This window comes from Syngnathoides biaculeatus, chromosome 7, assembly GCF_019802595.1.
Source record: "Syngnathoides biaculeatus isolate LvHL_M chromosome 7, ASM1980259v1, whole genome shotgun sequence".
Lineage (NCBI taxonomy): Eukaryota > Metazoa > Chordata > Actinopteri > Syngnathiformes > Syngnathidae > Syngnathoides > Syngnathoides biaculeatus.
Window position 1 is genome coordinate 5,639,597 of NC_084646.1, and position 23,562 is coordinate 5,663,158.

The 23,562-nt window shown below is 45.4% G+C and overlaps 3 protein-coding genes across 5 annotated transcripts in view; 2 read left to right on the top strand and 1 right to left on the bottom strand.

The window, feature by feature from the left end:
- Positions 1 to 52: 52 nt before the first annotated feature.
- ankrd29 (ankyrin repeat domain 29) lies at positions 53 to 7,543 on the bottom strand. Its single transcript, XM_061825256.1, has 10 exons — positions 7,403 to 7,543; positions 7,043 to 7,153; positions 5,651 to 5,749; positions 4,349 to 4,447; positions 4,177 to 4,275; positions 3,106 to 3,204; positions 2,935 to 3,033; positions 2,413 to 2,508; positions 725 to 823; positions 53 to 647 (listed from the first exon to the last, which is right to left on the bottom strand). The coding sequence occupies exons 1-10, from the start codon at positions 7,412 to 7,414 to the stop codon at positions 525 to 527; spliced, it is 936 nt and encodes a 311-aa protein (XP_061681240.1). The 5' UTR covers positions 7,415 to 7,543; the 3' UTR covers positions 53 to 524.
- A 1,941-nt stretch (positions 7,544 to 9,484) lies between these two features.
- Positions 9,485 to 14,865, top strand: cts12 (cathepsin 12). The gene is given in 8 exon segments (XM_061825126.1): positions 9,485 to 9,515; positions 10,028 to 10,143; positions 11,494 to 11,658; positions 11,827 to 12,048; positions 13,182 to 13,350; positions 14,440 to 14,544; positions 14,775 to 14,801; positions 14,804 to 14,865. Coding segments are annotated over 8 exon segments (897 nt in total).
- A 1,595-nt stretch (positions 14,866 to 16,460) lies between these two features.
- The window catches only part of lama3 (laminin, alpha 3), a 42,106-nt gene continuing 35,004 nt past the window's right edge, over positions 16,461 to 23,562 (top strand). Inside the window, exons 1-6 of one of the 3 annotated variants that reach the window (XM_061826086.1) lie at positions 16,461 to 16,716; positions 20,459 to 20,572; positions 21,700 to 21,812; positions 21,896 to 21,979; positions 22,089 to 22,195; positions 23,498 to 23,530. In XM_061826086.1, the coding sequence (XP_061682070.1) occupies positions 16,579 to 16,716; positions 20,459 to 20,572; positions 21,700 to 21,812; positions 21,896 to 21,979; positions 22,089 to 22,195; positions 23,498 to 23,530 (589 nt within the window). In that variant the 5' untranslated portion in view covers positions 16,461 to 16,578. The remainder of the gene's footprint in view (positions 16,717 to 20,458; positions 20,573 to 21,699; positions 21,813 to 21,895; positions 21,980 to 22,088; positions 22,196 to 23,497; positions 23,531 to 23,562) is intronic. The other 2 variants (XM_061826088.1, XM_061826087.1) reach the window with 2 other exon arrangements.

The following is a 23,562-nucleotide window of genomic DNA, read 5'->3' on the forward strand; positions in this document are numbered from 1 at the left end:
CACCATACAGGTGGGATAGGCTCCAGCAATCCCACAACACTTGTGAGGATAAGCGGCTCAGAAAATGAATGGATAAAGAGATAAATGAATTTGAAAAAAAGGAATAAGTACATTTTCATAAACAACTGAACAAATATGGACCACAACGTATATTAATGCGTATAATTTTTTTAAATGATGCTTTTACAACGGCAATTGATTGTTTTTGACATGCAATATTTCACTGTACACATATGGCACGTGTGTAGCGTTACTGCTAAAGCTAACTGACAACCACAATGCAATTTATTCATGTAATCAGTTTAGCTATTTCCATCCAATAAAATGCGCCACAGGTCGCATAACCATGAAAATGACACTTTAATCAACGTACCGTGTCAAAGGGGCAAATCAAGAGTGTGGAAAATATGGAACTGTTATGAGAAGCAACGGTGGCGACGTTGCACATTTTTGGCTGCGTGCTATTTGTGCCATTTAATAGAGTCAAACAGTGTACGAGTACATATTGTGATCAAGTTTTGATTTTAGTGCAGGCAGACGCGAAGGCAGGAACAGCGATTGTCATCTGCCGTCACGTTCAAGACTTTAGGACGCAGAACCCTCAGGATGCGTTGGCTTTTGGCGAGGTCGGCCGGGAGCTCGTTGTTCTGTAACAGCAGACAAGGAGAGGAGGCCATGTTGCCCGTCACTTGTCACCTGTCTCGGGCGTTTTTGGGCTCTCGACCTGGTCGGCGAGGGCGGGGTCAGCGTTGGCGCCGAGGAGCAGCTGGACGCTCTGGATGCTCCCGCCCACGACGGCAGCGTGGAGGGCCGTTGAGCCGTTCTGTGGACGACAAATACTTAAGCGTAATTAAAAATATATTTGCATATGGATGTACGTGATTCAGAAAGTTTAGAATGTTCAATGAATGCTCAAATGAAGCATAACCTTTACAGGTCAACTTATTTGACCTTCTCAAAACTTTTGAATCCACAGCCAAATGTTCATTTCCTGTTTATTGATGGCGAGGTAACGTTGGCCAGCTGATCAATTTTATATAAACAGCATGACAAAGAGGCCTGTTTAAAGGTCAAGTGTCATGCCTATAAACATACAAAAATAGATGTTGTAATGAAAAATACATATAACATTTTTCACTTCAATGTCTATATGAAAAAATATATATGAGCGGAGAGCGCGTCACCCATGCGCAAAGTTGTAGAAGTCTCATTCGACATTCCAGCCATATTGGCTGCATCTTCTGTCCGTGATGTCACACTGGGACATTTGCCATTGAAAAGACGCTGTGCCACCTACTATGCGAGACGAACACGTCCCTTCTGACACGGAAGCTTTTTTCGAAGAGGAGAACCTCTCACAATCGAGTGAAAAGGCCGGGGCAATACTACCCTATCGTTTCGAGCCATATTTAGATGATATGCGGATCACGGCCAAACCGCGTGCGGCCAAACCAACTCCCCGGGGGTGATAAACAACGCTGCCCACGAGCGACGACGACGCGGCCAAACCGCCTCCCCGTTCCATCCACCTCCGCGGCGGTGATAACGCCGCCCGTGAGCGACAACAACATGGCTGCCAAACCGCCTCCCCATCCAATCCACCTCCACGGCGGAGATGAACCACTGTGGCCCGGCGCCGAGATGGCACATCGACACATTTAGCACCCCTGTACATTACGAATTACCCCCCCTCCCCAACTATTACTTTTTTTGTAGCTGTATACACACCTACCTGTCATTTGGAACCCACAAAGCTCTCGTCCTGTGCACCCGTGCAATCCATTTTTAACGACAAACCGGGTCTTTTGGAAAAGTATGAAGAGCGAATCCATCCTCCCGAGTGTTCGAGCAACATCCAGCAATACAACGAGCCGGCATTTTGGCTAAAACGAAGGAACAACGAACTACCATCCAGCAAGTAAAACTAATAGAAACAGCCTGACTGAGTGTACTACTGCCCTGTATGTCACTTCCTGCTTCTTGTTGAAAACAAATCCCTCGAGAGGATTTTCACGGCGGGAGTTACAAAAAGCCATATACGTCAAAATCATGTTTTTTGGTGAAAAAACGAATGGGTCCATATCGCCTGCCGTTTTTTTTTTTTTTTTTTAATTAATATCATCCTAAAAATCATCCTTTTCATGACAGTGGACCTTTAAATAGCAATACAGTACTAATTGAAGCAGGAAATTGTTCGGAAGAGACTGGAAGAGTCACAGAAAGGCATCAACAGGGAAAAAAAAATGGTTGGACATGTGGCTTCAAAAATTTAGAGAAGGTCAAATAAAGTTCACTTGTAAATGTTCACCTTTTGTAGTGAGACGTTCAGCCCATAGTCCAATATGTACCAGCTTTCTTTGTGAGTACTGTGGTGTACTTTTGTGTTTGTTGCATGTGCAGTATTTGGTTTACCTTGAGGAGGCCGAGTGAAGGAGAAAACTTGAGGAGCTCCTCGACGACGCTGCTGTGTCCCTTCATAGCCGCTTTAAACAACGCCGTGGAGCCGTCCTTGTGGCACAGGAAGCGGATACGTGGCAACAGAGTACTGAAACGTCCATCTATCCATCCGATTTCTTTGCTGCTTAACCTCACGAGTGTCGCGGGGAGTGCTGGAGCCTATCCCAGCTGTCGACGGGAAGGAGGCGCAGGGATACACCCCGAACTGGTCGCCAGCCAATCGCAGGGCACATCGAGACAAACAGCCGGACTCACAATCACACCTCGGGGCAATTTAGAACGTCCATTTAATGTTGCATGTTTTGGGGATTTGGGAGGAAACCGGAGTGCTACATGCTAACTCCACACAGGCAGGGCCGGGATCGAACCCGGGTCCTCAGACGTGTGAGGCCAACGCTTTACCTGGTTATCCACCGTGCCGGCTATTAATATTCTAAAACCAAATATAGTATATATTAGCTATAAATATGAAAATACTTCTCTGTAGGCATCCCGATCTGCACCACGCAAGAGGAGCACTCGGACCGCGTCGCTGTGCCCCATTTGTGCCGCCATCCACAGGGGGGCGGTACCATCCTGCAAAACAGATTATTTGGGTTTTTGCGCAATTAAAACAGTAAAGAGACACAAGAAAGGCCTCTGCGGTACCTCTCTCGCCTGGTTCACCTTGGCGCCGGATGCCAGCAGCTGGCGGATGACGGTCACATGACCGCCCTGGGCTGCCAGGAAAACGGGCGTGGCCCCGTCCTGGAACAAATGAACATCATGGGAATGCAAAAGAATACTAGGCAAGTCCTAAAAAGGCCAGACCACCGCATACTACTACAACATTGTGGCGCGACCACGTCAGTCCAAAACTGCAACGCTAACTTAACTTAACCGGATTTCACACTTTTATTCTACGACCCGTAGCTCGGACAGTTTTTTTGTTTTTTTTTTGTTAAACGCGCTAAAAAGGCATCAAAAAGTAAACAGTTTGATGCGTCAAGCTGTTTTTTTCCCCCTCATTTTTCATTTTAAACATTAAACATAGAACAACATCGAAATAAACATTGTGTAGATATTTGAACTGCATTGAGTGTTAGCTTAATGCTAACACCGAATGCAAAATGCAATAGCCAGGCTAGCGAAACAAGCATGCGGCAAAGGAATACATGTAGACCATCAATTGTACCAATACTCACGGGTATTTATTCTTTATCTCCGCAAAAACTAATATTACTGTAGTTTATGATCACAAAGCAATAAAATTCTTCTTCTTGTAATAACTACATCTGTATTATATTGCCTCCTGGTGGCCAAGGGATGTACACCAGAAGGAGAAGAATGTGCTTTGAAGCATGAAATATTGATGCACAAACGTTCATTTTTTAAATCTACGTATCTATGTATTATTGAATGATTTTATAAAGTCCAAAAATGTTCAAAGTGTATTTTTATTTTCAAATTAAAAACATTACAATATTTTCTGTTGGTGGCGACCCCTAACGGGACAAGCCGAAAGAAAAAGAAGAGGTTTTCGCAGGAACGGAATGGATTAAACAACATTTGCATTCATTCCAATGGGCAAAGATGATTTGAGAAACGTTTTTAGTTATAAATTACTATTTTTTTTACAGTATGGTAATATTTTTTTGTTTGTTTAAAGTGGGGTGCCATGAGATTTGCCCGATGTAAAATACCAGCCGGGCAAGATTCCGGAGGCGTGCCGGCGCTCACGTTGAGCCGGTCGTGGAGGTTGGCGCCGTTCTTGAGCAGCGTCTCCACCACGTTGGCGTGCCCTTGCTGGCACGCCGCGGTCAGCGCGGTGCCCCCTTCCTGCCCCGAGACAAAATTCGTGAGCGGCGCGGCGACCGGGGGGTAAATTCAAACAATCGTTCCCCACACGCACTTTGGTGTGGAATTCCGTGGAGGCACCGAATTCAAAGAGGAGCTTGACGATGTCATTGTGGCCTTGCTGGGAAGCCAAGAACAGAGCGGTAGAACCGGTCTGCAATGAAAACAATAAAAATGACACAATACAGCATATGAACAAGGACCTAAAATTTAAAATTTACTTTTTTTTGGAGGGGTTTGTGATAAATAACTGTTAAAAATGTGAAGTTACATAACCAAGTAAATCTTTTAGGTGTCAAATGTTTCCAAAATATTGCCTTAATTAAGAGGTAATTAACATTATGTCCCATGATGACTTGACAAATAGGTTTAAAATCTGACATTTTTAACCCACTGACTACACAAAAGGTAAGCAAAGCTGCATTGGCTTTCGTTAGATTTGGCGGCTTGATGGTGAAGCGCTGCCTCCATGGGTGAAAATAAAATCCACGCGCTCGCTCTCTCTACTCGCCTTTTTCCAAACACACTGCCCTACTTTAGCAAGTACCGTCATTCCCGGCCTACAGAGAGCACCTGGTCATGAGCCTCACCCAGTACATCTGTAAAGGAAATACCATTTGGTACATACATACGCCGCAGCCGTGTAAAAGCCGGCAAGTGCCCGCATTGAAACCCACATTGAAACACAAGATATTTAACAAAGACGGTACACAGTTTAACGCTAGCGCCACTGCACTAATGCTAGTGCCACTGCGGTAACGCTAACCCTAGCGCCGCGCTAACGCTAATGGTAGCACCGCGCTAACAGGGCCGGTTAAAAAAAAAACATACCGGTAAAAATCACTGAGAAACGGCAGTAACACACTAGTGCAGCGCTAACAGGGCCGGACCGGGGAAAAGTCACTTCCTCGGCACATATATTCCACCGGTCTCACTCTTTACCTTTTTCGCTCGAGTGCCCCTTTACACCCGTGAGAAAAAAAATCTACAAAGCACCGCATAAACCGCAGAGTTGAAAGCGTGTGAAAAAAGTCGCGGCTTATTGGCGAGAAATTACGGTAGTCGCATCGTCACGACACCCGAGCTGAGCCGCACTTGGCATTATCTCGCTGTAGAGGGGCGGGGTAAACAGCGGCTCATTTGCATAAGACAAGGCCATCCCCTCAAAACTGGCTCATTTCAGCAAAGTCTTAAAAAAAGGTGTCAAATGTGTGCGGTAATTTTTAACCCTGAGGGTGTTCTGACAAATGTTACAAATCTGTGTTAGATTGTGGAAAAAATGTATTTTTTAACTGGACATAGACTGCGCAGGCGTGGCTAATGTTCTGGCCCAAGTGTGGTTCCGTTCCAATTTTACCTCTCTCTGGTAGTTGATGTCGGCTCCCTGCGTGATGAGCTCTCTGGCGCACTCTCCGTGGCCGCCGTAGGACGCCACCATCAGCGCCGTTGTTCCACACTGAAAGGGAAGAGTCATCATCGCGTGACCGCTCATAATCTTAGTAATTATAATAGTTGGAGGAGACGTTTCGCTGCAACTGCTGCAAAAAAGAGACTCACGCCATTGGCATTGGTCAAGTATAGATAAACAGAAAAACAATTACAATAAATAAAATAATAATAATACTTGAGTGGAATGCAACAATACCACGCCTGTGTGCAAGACAATTATAAAAATAATTTGAATGCAATGCCATTTGAATAAAATAAAATAAAACCTCGTGAAAGTCAGTTGAATGCATAATCATAATAATCAACAGTAATATTCCTGGAATTTTTTTTGGGGGGGGCAGGGTCAGGTGGGGTATTAAAATTATGCTGGAGACCTAAAAAACAAAATAAAGCATAACAATTACTATCCACCCATTTTCTTTAGCCGCTTATCCTCACGAGGGTGGCAGAGATTGCTGGAGCCTATCCCAGCTGTCAACGGGCAGGAGGCAGGGGTACACTCTGAACTGGTCGCCAGTCAATCGTAGGGCAGATAAAGATAAACAGCCCCACTCACAATTAGACCTTGGGGCAATTTAGAGTCTGAATGTTTTTGCGATGTGGGAGGAAACCGGAGTGCCCCGAGAAAACCCACACAGGCACGGGGAGAACACGCTAACTCCACACAGGCGGGGCCGGGATCGAACCCGGGTCCTCAGAACTGTGAGGCCAGAGCTTTACCAGCTGAGTCCACCGTTCCGCCTAATCAACAATAATATTCCTGGATTTTTTTTTTTTTGGGAGGGGTCACGTGGGGTATTAAAATGATGCTGGAGATCTAAAAAAAAAAAAAAAACATTATTTTTTAGTATTTTGTTTTATCTGCTTTATCCAACATTTGTTATTAATGTGATAAAAATACATGACCTATAATCAAAACTTAATTGTCGTTTTGCATCCTGAATAATCTTTTAGCCAAAGAAACGATGTGTGATTCTTGTAGAACCCCTTTTGAAAAAATTATATCAGATCATTCAGACCATCAGGCCGTCAAAGAACACACATAGAATAGTATTATTATTATTACAATTATTTAAACATACATGGTCACAACTAGCGGGTGCAGATGGAATCCGTTCCAATATCGAATAATGTACTATTTATTTGACCCGTTATGCATTTTTTACAGGGTCAAAAAGGTGTGTTTTGTGACGTAGACAAAAGCAGAACCGCTGGGACCGGCCATTGTCCCGCAAAAGGCCCGTTTCTGCACATGTTCTTTCATTCCGAGGGTCTGCCTGTGCCTGATTACGGCTCATACTTTGTCCCTGCAGTCCGCATGCACCCGTCCGCTGTTGAGGAGCAGCTGGAGGAGCGCCACGTTCCCCTTGTGGGCCGCCCAGAACACCGCGTTGGCCAGTGGCGTGTCCTTCTGCGGGACGCGCACAAACACGACAGAAAACGTCGCTTGTGTGAGATGCGCGCAAGCGCCAGTTACACGTAAAGGAAATATTTGCACACAAGCATGCACCCACCCACGCGCTTGCGGAGGAGTTTAGCGTCATCACAAGCAAGCAGCCAATCACGTCGCGCATGACATGCGGTAGTGTAGTCGGACACATCAAGGGAGGGAGCGCATGAAGCACATTTGTTTTATTATTATTATTATTATTTCGTTTACCTTGAAGGACATCCTGCCGTCTTCACGCTGTCACTTTTCTCCCTTCTGCTTCATTCCGAGCCGTGGAGTGCGGCAGGCATTGCGGCAGCAAGCGAGCCGAGGCGTAAACAAGGTCTCGCTCAACCCCGCAGTGGCGCACGCACACGCGCGGAGTTGCGCCGCTTCGGCCGCTGGGCGGCGCTGCCGACACACCCCCAAAAAATAAATGCGACGCTTCAAATTGGGTTCCTCTCTGGCCAAGAAACGAGAAAGAGTTTTGGCAAATACTGCACGCGTGTTAAGGTGCTGCTCCCTCTATCTTTAAAAGGGGGCACGTGAACTGATCCCCGCTATATTGTGTTTTTATACCCCAGCGGGGGTGTCAAACTCATTTTTGTCACGGTCCACATTTTACTTCGGGTTCCCGTCTGACTGTGAGACCATAAAAATATTTAACTGCCTCATCAAATTCACTTCAAATACAATGCAGAGCAATGGTGAGTGTGGTAAGGAAGTGAAGAAACGGGTCCAATCTTGTTGGAACAGTCGGCGGGAGGTGTCTGGTGTTCTATGTGACAGAAGAGTCTCCGCGAGGATCCCTGCTAAGAGTTTTCTATAGAATTTCTACAGAACAATTGCATTTCTAAAGGTCCTAAAGTTCTATTGTTCTTTGGAAATTCTTGAGAAATGTTCTATAGAAAATTTTAAGCAGGGGTAGGGCAAAGTTTATAAAAAAAAATGTGGTGAGGCCGGCCATGGCTTACGGCCGTGCTACCCTGAGAACGACCGATCTCGTCAGATCTCGGAAGCTAAGCGAGTTTGGCCCTGGTTAGTACTTGGATGGGGGGACCGTCTGTCACGACCCATCGGTACGGAGGAGGACCCAAGTGCAGGACTCCGGAGACGCAGATGCAGTTTGGGAAAAGTGTTTATTCGGTCCAAAGTCGGGGATCAGGCAGACAGTCAAGTGGAGCAGCGGTAGTCAGGACGCCAAGCGTGGAGAGCAGGTTCGTGGGCAGGCAGGGGTCAGTTCAGGGGAGCTCGTCAGACTCCGCGTCATTGCGCCCGAAGAACCATCTGAAAATTCAATATTATTTACAGCCACAGGTTCAAATCTGTATGGAAGTTATTCCTCCGTCTTCCCGATCATCAATGACGAGCCCCGGAGCTCGCTCGCCGGGGAGCTCGCTCGGCAGGGGGCGAGCTCACGGCTCCGCCGCTCGGCGGAGCTCGCTCGTCAGACTCCGCGTCATTCCGCCCGAAGAGCCATCCGAAAATTCTACATTGTTTACAGGCACGAGTTCAAATCTGTATGGAAATATTCCTCCGTCTTCCCGACCAACCGATACTGCTATTTCTTCATCAGATGAGGTTAAATCCGAGAAATTAGCACTGGGGATAAAGGTGTCCTATGTAATTGAACGTTTGGAACGGCACGTGACACGTTACATCCGGTTATGTGGCTCGCCAAAATGGCGGCACACCTGAAAATTCGCAATTGTCGATAAAAATCTTCTCAAAACACTATTAAATGAGAGAGGATTTAACATCACATGATCAGGATAGAGTACATATTACATGACCTATTGGATACATTGTTACTCCAAATCACCGGAATTTTCCTTTCACTGATGGTCCACTAAAAACTGGACAGTGGTCTTCAAATGGTACCCGTGCTGTAGATTGGACACCACTGATCTACAGTATTTATCTACTCACTATGGGCCCCACGGAAGATGGACGCGAGGCAAGCGGGGGCTCCTTTGCAGAAGACGGGACCGCCCCATTTCAACAAGGTTGGAAAAATAAGATGAAAACTGCAGTTCGCTTCCACGTAGCAAAAACATATTTATAAACACACCTGGGAGCTATCCTAATCCACATAATTGTAAGTAGCGCTCACAAGCAGCTACTTGAAGGATTTACAAGATGGCAGCTCCTCCCGACAAGATTACAATCATAACAGTACTACCACAGAGTATTTCTCACGAGTGATTCTGCAAGGTAAGCGATAATTCATCACTTTAGTGACGCATTAAATAAAAATACTTATTGTGCAGCTATAAAAGCACAGCTGACAATGTGTGTCGTTACTCCGCAAACATGGCGACCGACAGCACCCGTGTAAAAGCAGGTAAGACAGCGCAAGCGTCGGCCATCTGTCGTCGCATTTAGGTGAATTCCTTAATACGTGAGCCCTGCGATTGGCCGACTTCCTGTTTCATTTCGGCCAATGGGATCCTTGAGGTCAATTTTCCACATCTTGTTACAATTGATACGTTGACCTCATTTTGTGTTGATCTGTGAATCAAGTGTTGGATGCGTGAGCGGACCAAGAAATGTCTCGGTTCCATTAAAATTGGGAATTAAACCAATCATCTTCTTCATGCTGTTCACATTTTGACATCACGAGAGCAAAACGACACCCAATTTGTGTCAATTTTGTTAGAGAAAAGCAAGTTGAGGACAAAGTACTGAAACGTCGAAGAATTGCCGTCCAAAAGTTTCGATTGGGTCAAATTAAATTCACCTCTAGAGGTCATAGTGGATTTGAGGTTAATCCTGCAATTTCACCCCAGAGCCCAACTTTTTTTTTTTTTACCCGGGAAGCGTGGATACTAGTTACGGAAAGTCATTCTCTCGCAGCGTTGCCGTGCGTGGTTCTGTGCGGCCTGTGTCGGGTCTGGAGCGACTCGGACGAGCTGGTCGCGACCGACCGGGAGACGCGGAAGAGCAGCTACGGCGTCTCCTGCGACGACACGGTGAGAACGCCGCTCAATTCCCGTCACCGCGACTGCGCAGGATGACCGTCTGGGAGCACAACAAGCGCGTGATCGAAGAGAATAATCACAATTTTTTTCACGGGGAGGAGGCCGTTCGCAGATGTCAAGCGTTTACTACATCTTTGTCGGTGTGGTGACCTACCCCTGCCCTCTCTGAAGCTCTAAACCCCCCGCCAAAAAATTTTTAATAATTAAGCAGCAGCACTTTGAATTTTAGATCATCTCGTTCAGAAAGGGTGTGATACATGTTACGCGAAGCAAAGCGAAGCTGACAAAAGCAGGCAGAAACTAAAAGAAGCTGAGCGGGAGACTCATTTGTGCTTCACGCATCCCATTAGACCGTAAAACCCAAGAGTCGCCGCATCCGTACAAGCTGTGGTTGCAAACGGGTACGCGAAATACTGAAGTACAGTAAATAAAAATGCTTTTGAGATATTTATAATACTTGGGAAATGCTGGTCACAGTGGTTGTCGACTCAACTCGGCTGTCACTATCGAATCTTCCTAGAACCGATTTTCCTATTGATGATTGATCTAAATGTCAAATCCATCCATCCATTTTCTACGGCTTCTCCGGGTCAGGTTGCGGAGGAAGTAGCTTCAGCAGGGACATCCAGACTTCCCTTTCCCCAGCCACTTCTTGCAGCTCTTCCGGAGGGATCCCGAGGCGTTCCCAAGCCAGCCGAGAGACCTAGTCTCTCCGGCATGTCCTGGGTCGTCCTCCGGGTCTCTTTCTGGTGGGACATGCCTGGAACACCTCACCAGGGAGGCGTCCGGGTCAGATGCCCCAGCCACCTCATCTGGCTCCTCTCAATGCGGAGGAGTAGCGGCTCGACACTGAGCCCCTCCCTGGGAGAGCCCGGACACCCTGCGGAGGAAACTCATTTCGGCCGCTCGTATCCGGGATCTTGTTCTTTCGGTCACGACCCACACCTCGTGCTCATAGGTGAGGGTAGATAAATAAATATAATAAATGTATTAAAAATATGGCGGCTCTGCGGGTCAGCTGGTAAAGCGTTGGCCTCACAGTTCTGAGGTCCCAGGTTCGATCCGCCAGTGTGGAATTTGCATGTTCTCCCCGTGCCTGTGTGGGTTCTCTCCGGGTACTCCGGTTTCCTCCCACATCCCCAAAAACATGCAACATTAATTGGACAGTCTAAATTGCTCAAAGGTGTGATGTCAAGTGCGGCTGTTTGTCTCTACGTGCCCTGCGATTGGTTGGCAACAGGTTCAGGGCGTACCACCGCCTCCTGCCCGTCGAGATCTGGGAGAGGCTCCAGCACTCCCCGCGACCCTCGTTTACAAAGAACAAACATTTTGTCAATGTAGACCAGACAAGAATATTAAGTGTTACAAGGAGCCGCCATCGACCTCCCGTCCGTCAAGAGAGGGAAGATGAGGTCGCCCCGAAGGCTGCGGCACGCCGCCAGAAAGCTCGGCGCCTCGTCGGTGGACTACAGGAACTCGGGTTACGTCAGCGCGGTTAACGATCAGGTACGATGCGGTTTAAATGTGACGTTCAAGCAGAGGTAGTAAAAGTATGTATACAATACATGTGTACTTACCTGTACTTCAAAAAATGGAAAGGTACAGACAAAACAAAAATATCTGGACTTCAAGTGTGAGTTTTTGCCACCTCCGACTTCAACCGTGACTTTGCAGGGCTACTGTGGTTCGTGCTGGGCTTTCAGCACTACAGGAGCCATCGAAGGACAAATGTACAAGCGGACGGGCACGCCGGTGTCCATGAGTGAGCAGAATTTGGTGGACTGCTCCCGGCCGTACGGAACCTCGGGCTGCGGCGGGGCCTGGATGGCCAACGCCTACGACTACATGGTCAACAACGGGCTGCAGTCCACTCAGACGTACCCCTACACCTTGGTGGCGAGGTTCCGCCGGAAAACAAAAGCCGTGAAGCGGATTTAGTCCTTATCTTTTATCCTTCGATATTTTGGCTTTGTTGGTGTTACCATATATTAGATCATATTTATAATTAGTAACCGTATACATATATTTGACTTTTGTCCAAAGACGCCAGATATGCAGACAACAAAATTTTGGCAAGTTTGGGTTCAACCGTAATCACGCTAGTTAGCTTAGCGTACACGGGAAGTTAACCATCCCATTTTCCGGGTTTGGTCATGTGACAATCCGCATGTAGTGTCTCCCAGTACGCCAATATAACACTTTTGCATACTAGTAGCACAACTGCATGTTAAAAATCTGACAAAACTGTAATACTAGTTACCTTCTCTGTGCTATTAGTACTAGATATTAAATTTTACAATATCACTAATAGTACTAGTAGCACATAGCGGTTAACTAGTCAACAGTTTTGCCCCACTAGATACATGTAGTTGTTATATTAGTACACCAAAGCTAACCTACCTGGGAAGAGAACATACTTGTACATGGAACTGAAATGGAATCAAGGTCATCGAATAAATGGTCTACGCTTTTATAGAAATCTTGAAATCTATGTACTAGTCGGGCCACATGCTTTGTTCCTTATTGCTCGGACGATCCAACGCACTACTAAAATGACTAGGGAGCACTAGTCGAACAACTGTATCATATTAAGTTCTGTTTTGTTTTCCAACGACTGCCTTCCACAATTGTATGAGCTCCCTGCACACCAGTAGCATAATTTTGGTGTACTAGTTGTAGTGGAGCTACATGTACAGGGAATCAAAACAACTTGGTGGCATTTTGGTCCTCCCCATTGGGTCCAGGAGGCTACTAGTGTCTCACATATCCCTACCAGTTGGACTTAGTAGTGATAATACCAGTACCGTACAGTCATTTACGAGTAAGTTCTAATCACATACTAGTAGGCCAAAATTGGCATGGGTAGTTGTAAAAACACTTCTAAGACAGTTGTTCTTGTAGTGTACCACTAGTGCGCTAAATTGTGACAAGTGGCTGTATATCAAGGAAAAGGAATAAATAATCAGTAAATATTAAGCTAGTTTTCATAGCTAACGTAATGCTAACGCCCTGCGTTTGTGTCGCGACAGGACATTCAACCGTGCTAGTACGACAGCAGGTTAGCGGTGGCCCACATCAGGGACTACGCGTTCTTCCCGAAAGGAGACGAGCAGGCGCTGGCTGACGCCGTGGCCGCCGTGGGGCCCATCACCGTGGCTGTCGACGCCAACCACGCCGGCTTCCTGTTCTACAGCTCAGGCGTTGGAAATAAAAATAGAAACAGTTTAATTAAAAGGTGTAAAAGTCTCAGAAGAAAAAAAAAATGAGCCGTTTGACTGAAACAGTCAATACATTTGAAAAAAATTCAAAAAGTGAGTATCGTGAGTAGTTGCCAACTTTATTAATGGAAAACTTGAAGTAGCTGATAATTTTTGTTTTAATTTAGAGCAGTTGGAGTTTTTCTATTAAGACTTACACAGCAGAATAAGGAAGCACATTTTAAAACTTGCGAGTGACAAATTTGTGGGGTTCTTTGTCCGTTTGTTAGCAAGCAGGCTATTTCCAGGTTAGCGCAGGATGCCATGAGAAACTTGGAGCTGGACCATACCTTTTCTTTTTTTACAACGCAAAAAAAAAAAAAACACATTTATTGTTTCAAAAGTGAAACAGCCACGGAAAATGCAATTTGTGCTTGTTTGATCGTCCATTTGTTAGCAAGCAGGCTACTTCCTAGTTCATGAGAATGACTTACGATAGCTGAAGAGTATCATTTGTATTATTATCGTTTGCTTATATTCTCATGTGACTAATATAAAAAAAGTGGGAAAGCATATCTTAAAAGTTGAAAATTTGAGTTTGTCTGCTTTTTGCTAGGTGGCAACTTCCTGTATTTGTACCATACAACTTTAAAAAAAATAATAATTTGGGACTAGGATGTGATGCACAAAATTTGTCTTCTATTTCATCCTTCCTGATCCTTATTTCATCAAACTGTAAAATTGAAAAAAAAAATGTAGTGATGAACTTGTACATGTTTAATTTTGAGCTAGTGCGCTACTTCCTCTTTCATAGAAGATGTCAAAAAGTAGCTGGACTGTACTATTTTTGCTGCAGGGCAAAAACAAAATGTGTGACTGCCCCATTTTATTTTATTTTTTTAAACATTTTAAGTCAGGGGTAAAAATTCCATTGCAACAAAAACAACAAAAACACCCAAAACCCTTTTGTCAGAAGTGTTTGTCTGTCTGTTTCTTACCTTGTGGGCTAATCCGTTGTTGATGCAAGATGATGTAAGATCGCGGTGATGAATGGATCGTGTTATTATTTTTGCTTAAATTACCCGCACAGGAATCTACGAGGAGCCCAGCTGCAATCCTGCAAGTCTGAGTCACCCTGTGGTTCTCGTAGGCTTCAGTTCCGAAGGGGGCCGGGACTACTGGATCATCAAAAACAGGTCCCTATCCCGCAAAAAAATAATGCTAAAAATACAGCGTTTATATCGTGGGGGATATTGTCCACACCCATCCGGAATATGGAGACACCATATAAATAATTTTATTTTTCAAATGCTTCCACCCCTCATATGTCCTTGAAAAGGATTACAACGTATTAAAAATTCACTTAAAGGGTAAATTCTTCCAAGCTTGTCATTAATCCGATGTTTTCATTTCTTTTTTTTTCAGGTTGGGGAACGAGCTGGGGAGAAGGCGGCTGATCCGAGACGGTAGAAACACATGCGGAATTGCCAGCTACGCTTTGTACCCTCTCCTGTGAATTTAAGACTGGGCCTCCGATCAAATGGTTGAAAAATTACAAATCAATAAAAAGACATTTCAAATAATTAAAGTTCCACTGTCATGAAATGGATGGTTTTTAGTATGTTATTAATGAAACTGCAGCAGCCGTATGAAGCCATCCGTTTTTTCACCACAAAACATGATTTTGACGTATATGGCTTTTTGTAACTCCCGCCATGAAAATCCTTTCGAGGGATTTGTTTTGGAGAACAAACAGGAAGTGACGTTATCAGCAGGAGCCAAGTCAGGTGGCCTGGTGTGTTTACACCGGTTTTACCTGCGGGAAGGTAACTCATTGTTCCTTCGTGTTAGCCAAAATGCCGGATCGTTGTAATGCTTGATATTGTTCGAAAACTCGGGAAGATGGATTTACTCTTCGTATGTTTCCAAAAGACCCGGTTTGTCGTGAAAAATTGATTGGACAGGTGCAAAGGACTTCGTGGGTTCCAAATGACAGGTAGGTGTGTATAGGGATACTAAAAAAATAATAATAATGGGGAGGTGACGTAATCCTCTCAGAACGTAACAAAACATACGCGTACATAAGTCAGGGGTGCTAAATGTGTCGATGTGCGCGTCGGTGCCGCGTCCGCCGATAATGGCTTTGGCGGCGTGTCCGCCGATTACGGCTTCGGCCAGGGTGGCCCATTGCAGCGCCGAGCTGGGCGGCTTTATGGCGATGTCGTCGCTCTCGGCTTAGTACGCTAGATACTGTCATACATACTCTTGGGGAGTCTGTTGTTAGTTAGAAGTGATCCGCATATCATCTAAATACCACTCAAAATGATAATGTAATATTGCGGTTTGGCCATGGCATCGTCGTCGCTCGCAGGTGGCATTTTCATCACCGGCACGCGGAGGTGGATCGGACGGGGAGGCGGTTTGGCTGCATGCGATTTGGCCGTGATCCGCATATCATCTAAATATGGCTCGAAACGATAGGGTAATATATCTTAATTGTGAGATATTGTCTTCCACGTCAGAAGGGGCGTCGGAAAAATCCGAAAATCTCTGTTGTTCCTCTCCCATAGCAGGTGCCATTACCTGTTTTCAACGGCGAACGTCTGCTGATGACGTTGCCGGCAATGTGGCTGCCACTGGGATGTCGAATGAGATTTCCACAACTTTGCGCATGGATGACATGGCCTCCGCTCAAATTTATTTTTCCGTATAGACATTGAAGTGAATAATGTTTTATATATTTTTCATTATCATTATCATCTATTTGAGAATGTTTATAGGCATGTCACTTGGGCTTTAAGGGATGCTATCTGATTTAAAATTCACCCTCACGAGACCGCCGAGCTGGCCTCCGATGACGCCGGGATTTTTCCTCACTCCGATTGGTTGGTCGGAGCAAAACTTGTCGTGGTCAGATTCATTTTTGTGTATTATTGCTTTATATAATTGCAACGAACAGCGGTGGTATTAAAGAGGCCGAATCACAACTGACGTACGAAATTCACGTCCGCCACTGCGTCCGGGCGCCGCTCGTCGCCGACGCCTCCGCTCAACCACACCTCACTAAACTTTGACCCCCCAACGCACACTCATCTGCACTCTCCCGCACGTTCTCTTTTCCTCCGTGTCTGTCCCGCTGTTTTGTTTCAGGCGACAAAAACAACGAAAAAAAAGCCCCAAGGTTCATCTCAGTTCACCGGAGAGGGAGGATTGCATCTGTCATTCAATAATGCCGAGGAACACCGTGACCTGGTTTTGGTGGTTGCTGTTCTCGTTGGCATGGGTCTGCCCGTCTGCCGCGCGCCAGGGCGGCAAAAGGTTCTGCGATCCATCTCCGGGCGAGCAGACAGGAAGCCTCGCCTCGCAGGTAATGTGGTCTGTCTTCGTTTGGTAAACCTGAACGATCTAACGCCATTCGACTCGAGAGCCGTAACAAAAACAGCCTGACTTTACAAAGATAACGCGGCCCGCTAATCCTCTTTTGGATAAGCATCGAATTACACGCTCGCTTCCTGTATAGAGGTTTGTTAAAATTCATGTAGTAATTACTGTGCAATGAAGCACAATGCTAAAAAAAACAAAAACCAAAAAAAAACACATTTTTACACCTGGAAATAAAAATGATGAGATCAGAAAATGATACCCATAATCAGTTAAGCCTGATTGCAAGCGATCGTCAAATTTTTAAATTGTTAAAAGTGCCCCCCCACCCCCGACCCCACATTTGGTTTAAATGTATACAATTATTTTTCACAAACAATTACTGAATAATATAAGAGATCTCCCCCAAAATGAAAGATTTATATCAATGGTGGAGACAAATATACAAACAATTACTAATGTGCATCCGTCTATTCATTTTCTTTGCCGCTTATCCTCACGAGGGTCGCGGGGAGTGCTGGAGCCTATCCCAGCTGTCAACGGGCAGGAGGCCGGGTACACCTTGAACTGGTTGACAGCCAATCGCAGGGCACATCGAGAAAAACAGCCGCACTCACACTCACACCTATGGTCAATTTAGAGTGTCCAATTAATGTTGGATGTTTTTGGGACGTGGGAGGAAACCGGAGTGCCAGGCACGGGGGAGAACATGCAAACGCCACGCAGGCGGGGCCGGGATCGAACCCGGGTCCTCAGAACTGTGAGGACAACGCTTTACCAGCTGATCCACCGTGCCGCCTAGGACCTAAATCATTTGGTGATTTATAGACCAGGAGCAGAACTTTGAAATCGATTCTAAAGCTAACTGGAAGCCAGTGCAAGGACTTGGATTTGGAGTTAGATGCTCTGACGGCTTTGTTCTCATCAGATTGTTTGGGTGACGCAAATGCATCTGCGTGCACCTTGTCTCGCCTTGTCTCTTGTTCCTCCGATTGTTTGGGAACAACTGGATCCTGTCGTCCTTGGTTTTCGTAAACGTTTTTTTACACTGCCGGTGAATAACGCACACAGTAGAAAATGTTGGAAGCTAACAACTTCACAACTTGTCTATTTAGACAGAACCCGTCTGCTTTGTAAAGATTTTTACGTTTCCCAAAAAAAGGCAGAAATTGTCAATGAAACTCACGGATAGCGCAGTCCACACCTTGCCTAACCGCCCGTTCGATTGACGGAGCCTCGAGAAACGTTCATCTCCAGATCGAGAATTTTTTGAGAGGTATCAGACACCGTGTCATTAGTAAAACACGGTACTTTGGTGTTCTTCTCACTGCAAAAGCGTTTCACATCCTTGATAGCTCCATCACCAACTATTCATGTTTGGGGTCCCAATTTTTTCCTGGATAATTTAATTTGTTGTTGTGATAGCCAGCGTGACAGTGTTGCCGCGTCGACGTAGACAATCGTGGGAAAGCGTTACACCCGTAGGAAAGCGGCTGCCTCGGTCGGTTGGCGCCATAGATCTTCTGCCGTGAGCGTAGTAGGGTGCGCCTGTCGGCAACCGTGTCGTCAAGGCGGTGTTTGTAGCTGTTCAGCAGGCGACAGAAGCCCGAGCGCAGTTGGGCGAGGATGGAGCGTAGCTTCCCGAGGCAGAGACCGTTCGTCGACGTGAATTGGAGGCGGGTAGCCCCCAAGGACGACGTTAGGCCTGTAGGCCAGCCCGATGTGTGGACTTCAGTAAGTCCGCGCTTGTATTGTTGGTCGTCTAGTCCTCCGTTGGTGCCGACGAACCGGTCTATGTCCGTTTGCCAACGAGAGACGTCGTAGATTTTGAGACGCTGTGGTCGGACGCGACGGACCAGGTCGCTGTTTGGATGACCCGGTCGGTGGCATTGAAGCAAATACTGCCTCGACAGCAGTTCGTTGTGTTGACGGACAGGCAAGGACTTGGTTTCAACGCGCAGGTGGTCGGTGGAGGACATCAGGAGGAGGGCTGCATTTTGGCTTGTTTTGCCTTTCAGTGGTTTTGGAGAATGACCATTCTTGTAAGAGTGCCTCAAATCTATTTGTAAGTCTGACGTCAATATTTTGCACTGACTCACATTCTTTTTTTCTTGCTCTTCGCTGTAACGACCGTCCACGGCCGCTCACTTGGTGTTGAGGCGGGACGCAATGCAGGCCAGCCGAATTCTGGTACTGTTCTGTCTTCCTTTTTTAAATGTCCCATATGTTTGGACTTGGCTAAATTCCAGGGAGAACTGCCGGGGTGTCGGTCATCCTTTCCACGGTTCACGTCAGTCCTCGTTGTTAAGCTAGGTGGCTGTCTGTTAGCGTAGCTCTGCTCACCGTTTTGAGACATCTATAGAGTGGTTTCATTCCCCGACTATCCATTTACGTCCACATGAACTCCAAGACGGCAGATATTCGATTCCGGAATTGACACCCTCTGCAGTAGTCCGTGATAGTCCTCAGTCGAGAATTGAGCTGGTCTTGTTGCTAACGTCGGGCTTGTGCCAATTAGCAGGCCACGCTCATATCAGGATGAAACAACTGATTATCCACAAAAACGAAAAATACAGTCCCAGAGATTTAAAACTATCCAGGAGTTGCTGCTTCTAAAAACAAAATATTTTGGAAGGAAAACGAGCTTATCAGCAACAACAACAACCAAAAAAAAGTGTCAACAGAGGCAAAGCTAGCAGACCAAGAGCAAAGAAAAAGCAAGAGACTAATCATAATGAAAGAAGGGGCAGTGCAAATAAGTAAGAGAAAGACAAAAAGCGGAAAATATAGATATGTTTCCAAATGTGTGGAGAAACAGGGGCGTGTAAAGAGGGAGGGAGGAGGGGGAGGTGGCCACCAGCATCCATCTGTGTGTGTGGGGGGGCGACCCACAGGTTTGGTTGAGCATCCACGGCCCTCGAAAAATGTCATTCAAGCCCGGAAAAATGACGGCACGGTGGGCTCAGCTGATCAAGTGTTGTCCTCACAGTTCCGAGGACCCGGGTTCGATCCCGGCCCCGCCTGTGTGGAGTTTGCATGTTCTCCCCGTGCCTGCGTGGCTTTTCTCCGGGCACTCCGGTTTCCTCCCACATCCCCCCAAAACACGCAACATTAATTGGATACTCTAAATTGCCCCTCGCTGTGATTGTGAGTGTGGCTGTTTGTCTCCATGGCAACCAGTTCCGTGTTTACCCTGCCTGTTGACAGCTGGGATACGCTCCGGCACTCCCCGCGACCCTCGTGAGGATAAGCGGCGAATAAAATGGATGGAAACCCAGAAAAATGTAATCCGCTCCCCATGGTTGGCAACTGGTATTAAAGGGGACTCGAACACACTTTTGCACGCCCCTGGCGAGTAAAGAAATAAGAGTAAAGTAAAAGTAAAGTCGAGCAGATATACCTGAAAATTCTACTCGAGTACACTTCGACAAATTAATCTCACATAGTTATCCCTCATCGCTGCATTACTGTACACTGGTGTACTTGCACGCAGTTCATATTATATGGACGGCGACATTGTTCATATCCACCCGCGTTGTGACCAGTAGAGCTGCGAGTGAATGAACCCGACGTAACACTTGAACAGCGCACGCGGGTGGCAATGTATCAATTTGCGCCCCGATTACGGGGGCCGCGATTCATCCGAGTCGGGTCGAGCTGCGTCGGGGTGCTCGCGTGCACACGTGTTTGATTGACCCGGCGTCAAACCGCGCGTGTGTACTTTGCAGAAGTGCGGTTCGGGCTTTTACAGGGAGTGGAGCGGGCCTCGGCGGGGTCAGTGCGTGCCGTGCAGCTGCAACGGACTCTCCGACCGATGTGATGAGCTCACGGGGAAATGTGTGGTTGGTACACAGTACACGAGCCCAACCAGCGCGTGCACCCACAAACACACACACGCTTCCAGCACTTATGAAAAAAATTGTCATATACAGTAAAGCCTCGGTTCTCGAACGTCCCCGTTTTCGAACAAATCGGTTTTCGGACGAAAATTTCGAGATTTCGAACGGAAATAGGTACCCGTTCAGACCAGCTGACCCACGACGGATTTGTTGTGAATTCCCATTCTTTGTAACGGGAAATATCGATTTTCTAAGAAATCACTTCTTGGACCGCCATCTGGAACGGATTGTGGTTGAGAACCGAGGTTGTACTGTACTTCTATTTAAGAAGGTCAAACTTCAATAGTTGGTCTTTGTACGAATAATAATAATAATAATCTTATTGTAGAGAAGAGTGGTGGCATAAAAAATATTGCTAATAAAAAAAGTTTACAAGGCTGGGGGGCCGGGTTGCTAGAGAAACGGCAATGCGCTCCCAGGCTGGCGTACTCTACTACCAAAGCATACATTTGAAGCAAAAATTAATATATTTCTTACGTTATTTTATCATATAAAGTATTTAAACTATACATGTATTTCTACCATGAGGTTTAATATTGGGGAAAGCTAAAAAAACAATAGTTTGAAAAGACAAATTTTTTAGGCTTGGAACGCATTATTTCTTTTTTCATTCATTTGTAATGGGAAAAATAGATTCGGTTTTCGAACAAATCAATCGAACTGTTTTCTGGAACGGATTGTAGTCGAGAATACATATATGTATGTGTGTGTGTGCGCGCCCGCGTATGTGTGCGTACGTTCCTGCATCGTTTGAACTCAAACACATAATTACAATAAGATGAGCGATGAAAAATGACAATATACTCACATTTCACTAGAAATATACGTCAATTAGTAATACAAAATCTGATGCTTCGCGTCAAAACTATTGACTGGACTTGCAAACACAATTACAATAAGAAAGCACAGTTTAAATTTGACAAATGAGGTACATTACACTCATACTCTATATACTGAACTCGTCACTTGGTGTTCAATACAAATTTGGGTTTAGCGTGTATCGGGGTCAAATATGTACACACTTCCAAAACAGCTGTAGTGTAGTTCGTTGCCTTGCAAACAACTTCCAGAACTGTCGATTCCATTCGACGGGGGGCCACTGCGAGCGATGCCAGGAGGGCTACCATGGCAACGCCACCCAAAAAACCTGCCGCGCTTGCCCGTGCCCTTTCACGTGGAACAAGTAAGTCACTTCTGATCCGCGCTTCCTGCTCCGCCACCTCGCTAGTTTCTAATTGCGCGTCTTTTTTTTCCCGCCCGTCCAAGTCGGGCTCTGGCCTGCCTGGACGTCGGCTCCGGGGCGATTGAGTGCTTGTGCAAACGCGGCTACGCTGGATCCAGATGTGGGAGGTTTGTCGTACCACCTTATCATTTACATATTTTGCCAACCACCCACCCCGCACCCCCAAAAAAGAAGAAAAGCATCTCATTTGTTCTTGGCTCTTTCCCCACCATGAAGATGTGCATTTGGTTACTATGGAGACCCGGAGGCGCACGGCGGTAGCTGCGAGCCGTGCCAGTGCGGCGCGCACGACGGTGGGAACGGTTGTCATGCCTTGACTGGAGGTAAACATTTTTGACAGGCGGGAAGAGTGGCGCAAAGACCTCCGCCAAAGCCTGGTTCATTCCTGATATGGATCAGCAGCACGTTGTTCTGACCCACTTCCTGCGTGTGCCTCAATGTTGTCACTGAATACAAATAGTCTACTGGCTAAAGATGTGGAGGGAAATAATAATAATAATAATAATAAAAATAATACAGGTGATGCACATTTGCTTTGCAGGAAATTGCAATGCAGACAAATTTCGTAAAACACACAAATAAAAAAAATGCATCAGGTGCTAAATAGCTATTTTTTTAAAAAAAGGATTGAAAAATGAAACAATAATAAATACAAAAAGGAACTAAAATCAAGTAGTTTTGTGTATTTTACGTGTAAACAACATCCATCTCACAAAAAAACTTTTTTTTTTCAGCTAAGTTGTAAGGTATTATTATTCTTACAACTGGTTATTTAATTATTACGATTAGTTGAGCCCAAAATATAAAATAACTATTTAATCAATCAATTATTTCAGAATTGTAATAATTTAACATTACTATTAAAACAGTATTCCTTACCAACTATGCTGTTTGTTTTCATAAAATTAAATTCATAATTGTCTATCTATCTATCTATCTATCTATCTATCTATCTATCTATCTATCTATCTATCTATCTATCTATCTATCTATCTATCTATCTATCTATCTATCTATCTATCTATCTATCTAGTCCGTCCGTCCGTCCGTCCGTCCATCGTCTATCTATCTATCTATCTTCTATCTATCTATCTATCTATCTATCTATCTATCTATCTATCTATCTATCTATCTATCTATCTATCTATCTATCTATCTATCTATCTATCTATCTATCTATCTATCTATCTATCTATCTATCTATCTATCTATCTATCTATCTATCTATCTATCTAGTCAGTCAGTCCGTCCGTCCGTCCATCCGTCTATCTATCTATCTATCTATCTATCTATCTATCTCTATCTATCTATCTATCTATCTATCTATCTATCTATCTATCTATCTATCTATCTATCTATCTATCTATCTATCTATCTATCTATCTATCTATCTATCTATCTATCTATCTATCTATCTATCTATCTAGTCAGTCCGTCCGTCCATCCGTCTATCTATCTATCTATCTATCTATCTATCTATCTATCTATCTATCTCTATCTATCTATCTATCTATCTATCTATCTATCTATCTATCTATCTATCTATCTATCTATCTATCTAATCTAAACGTATCAAGCCTTTCATTTATTAACGCGTTAATCTCCGGTATTGGTGTCGCCCACAGAGTGCACCTCAGCCGGCAACAGCACTTCTGCGGGTCAGTATCCACGGCGAGCTTCTTCCCGCCTC

Bases quoted from the DNA above. Each gene is read 5' to 3' on its own strand.
- ankrd29 (XM_061825256.1), bottom strand. The intron at 824-2,412 runs GTAAACCAAATA...TGTCGTCCACAG, and splicing joins CTTCACTCGGCCTCCTCAAG to AACGGCTCAACGGCCCTCCA. The intron at 648-724 runs GTCGAGAGCCCA...CTGCTGTTACAG, and splicing joins ACCCCGCCCTCGCCGACCAG to AACAACGAGCTCCCGGCCGA.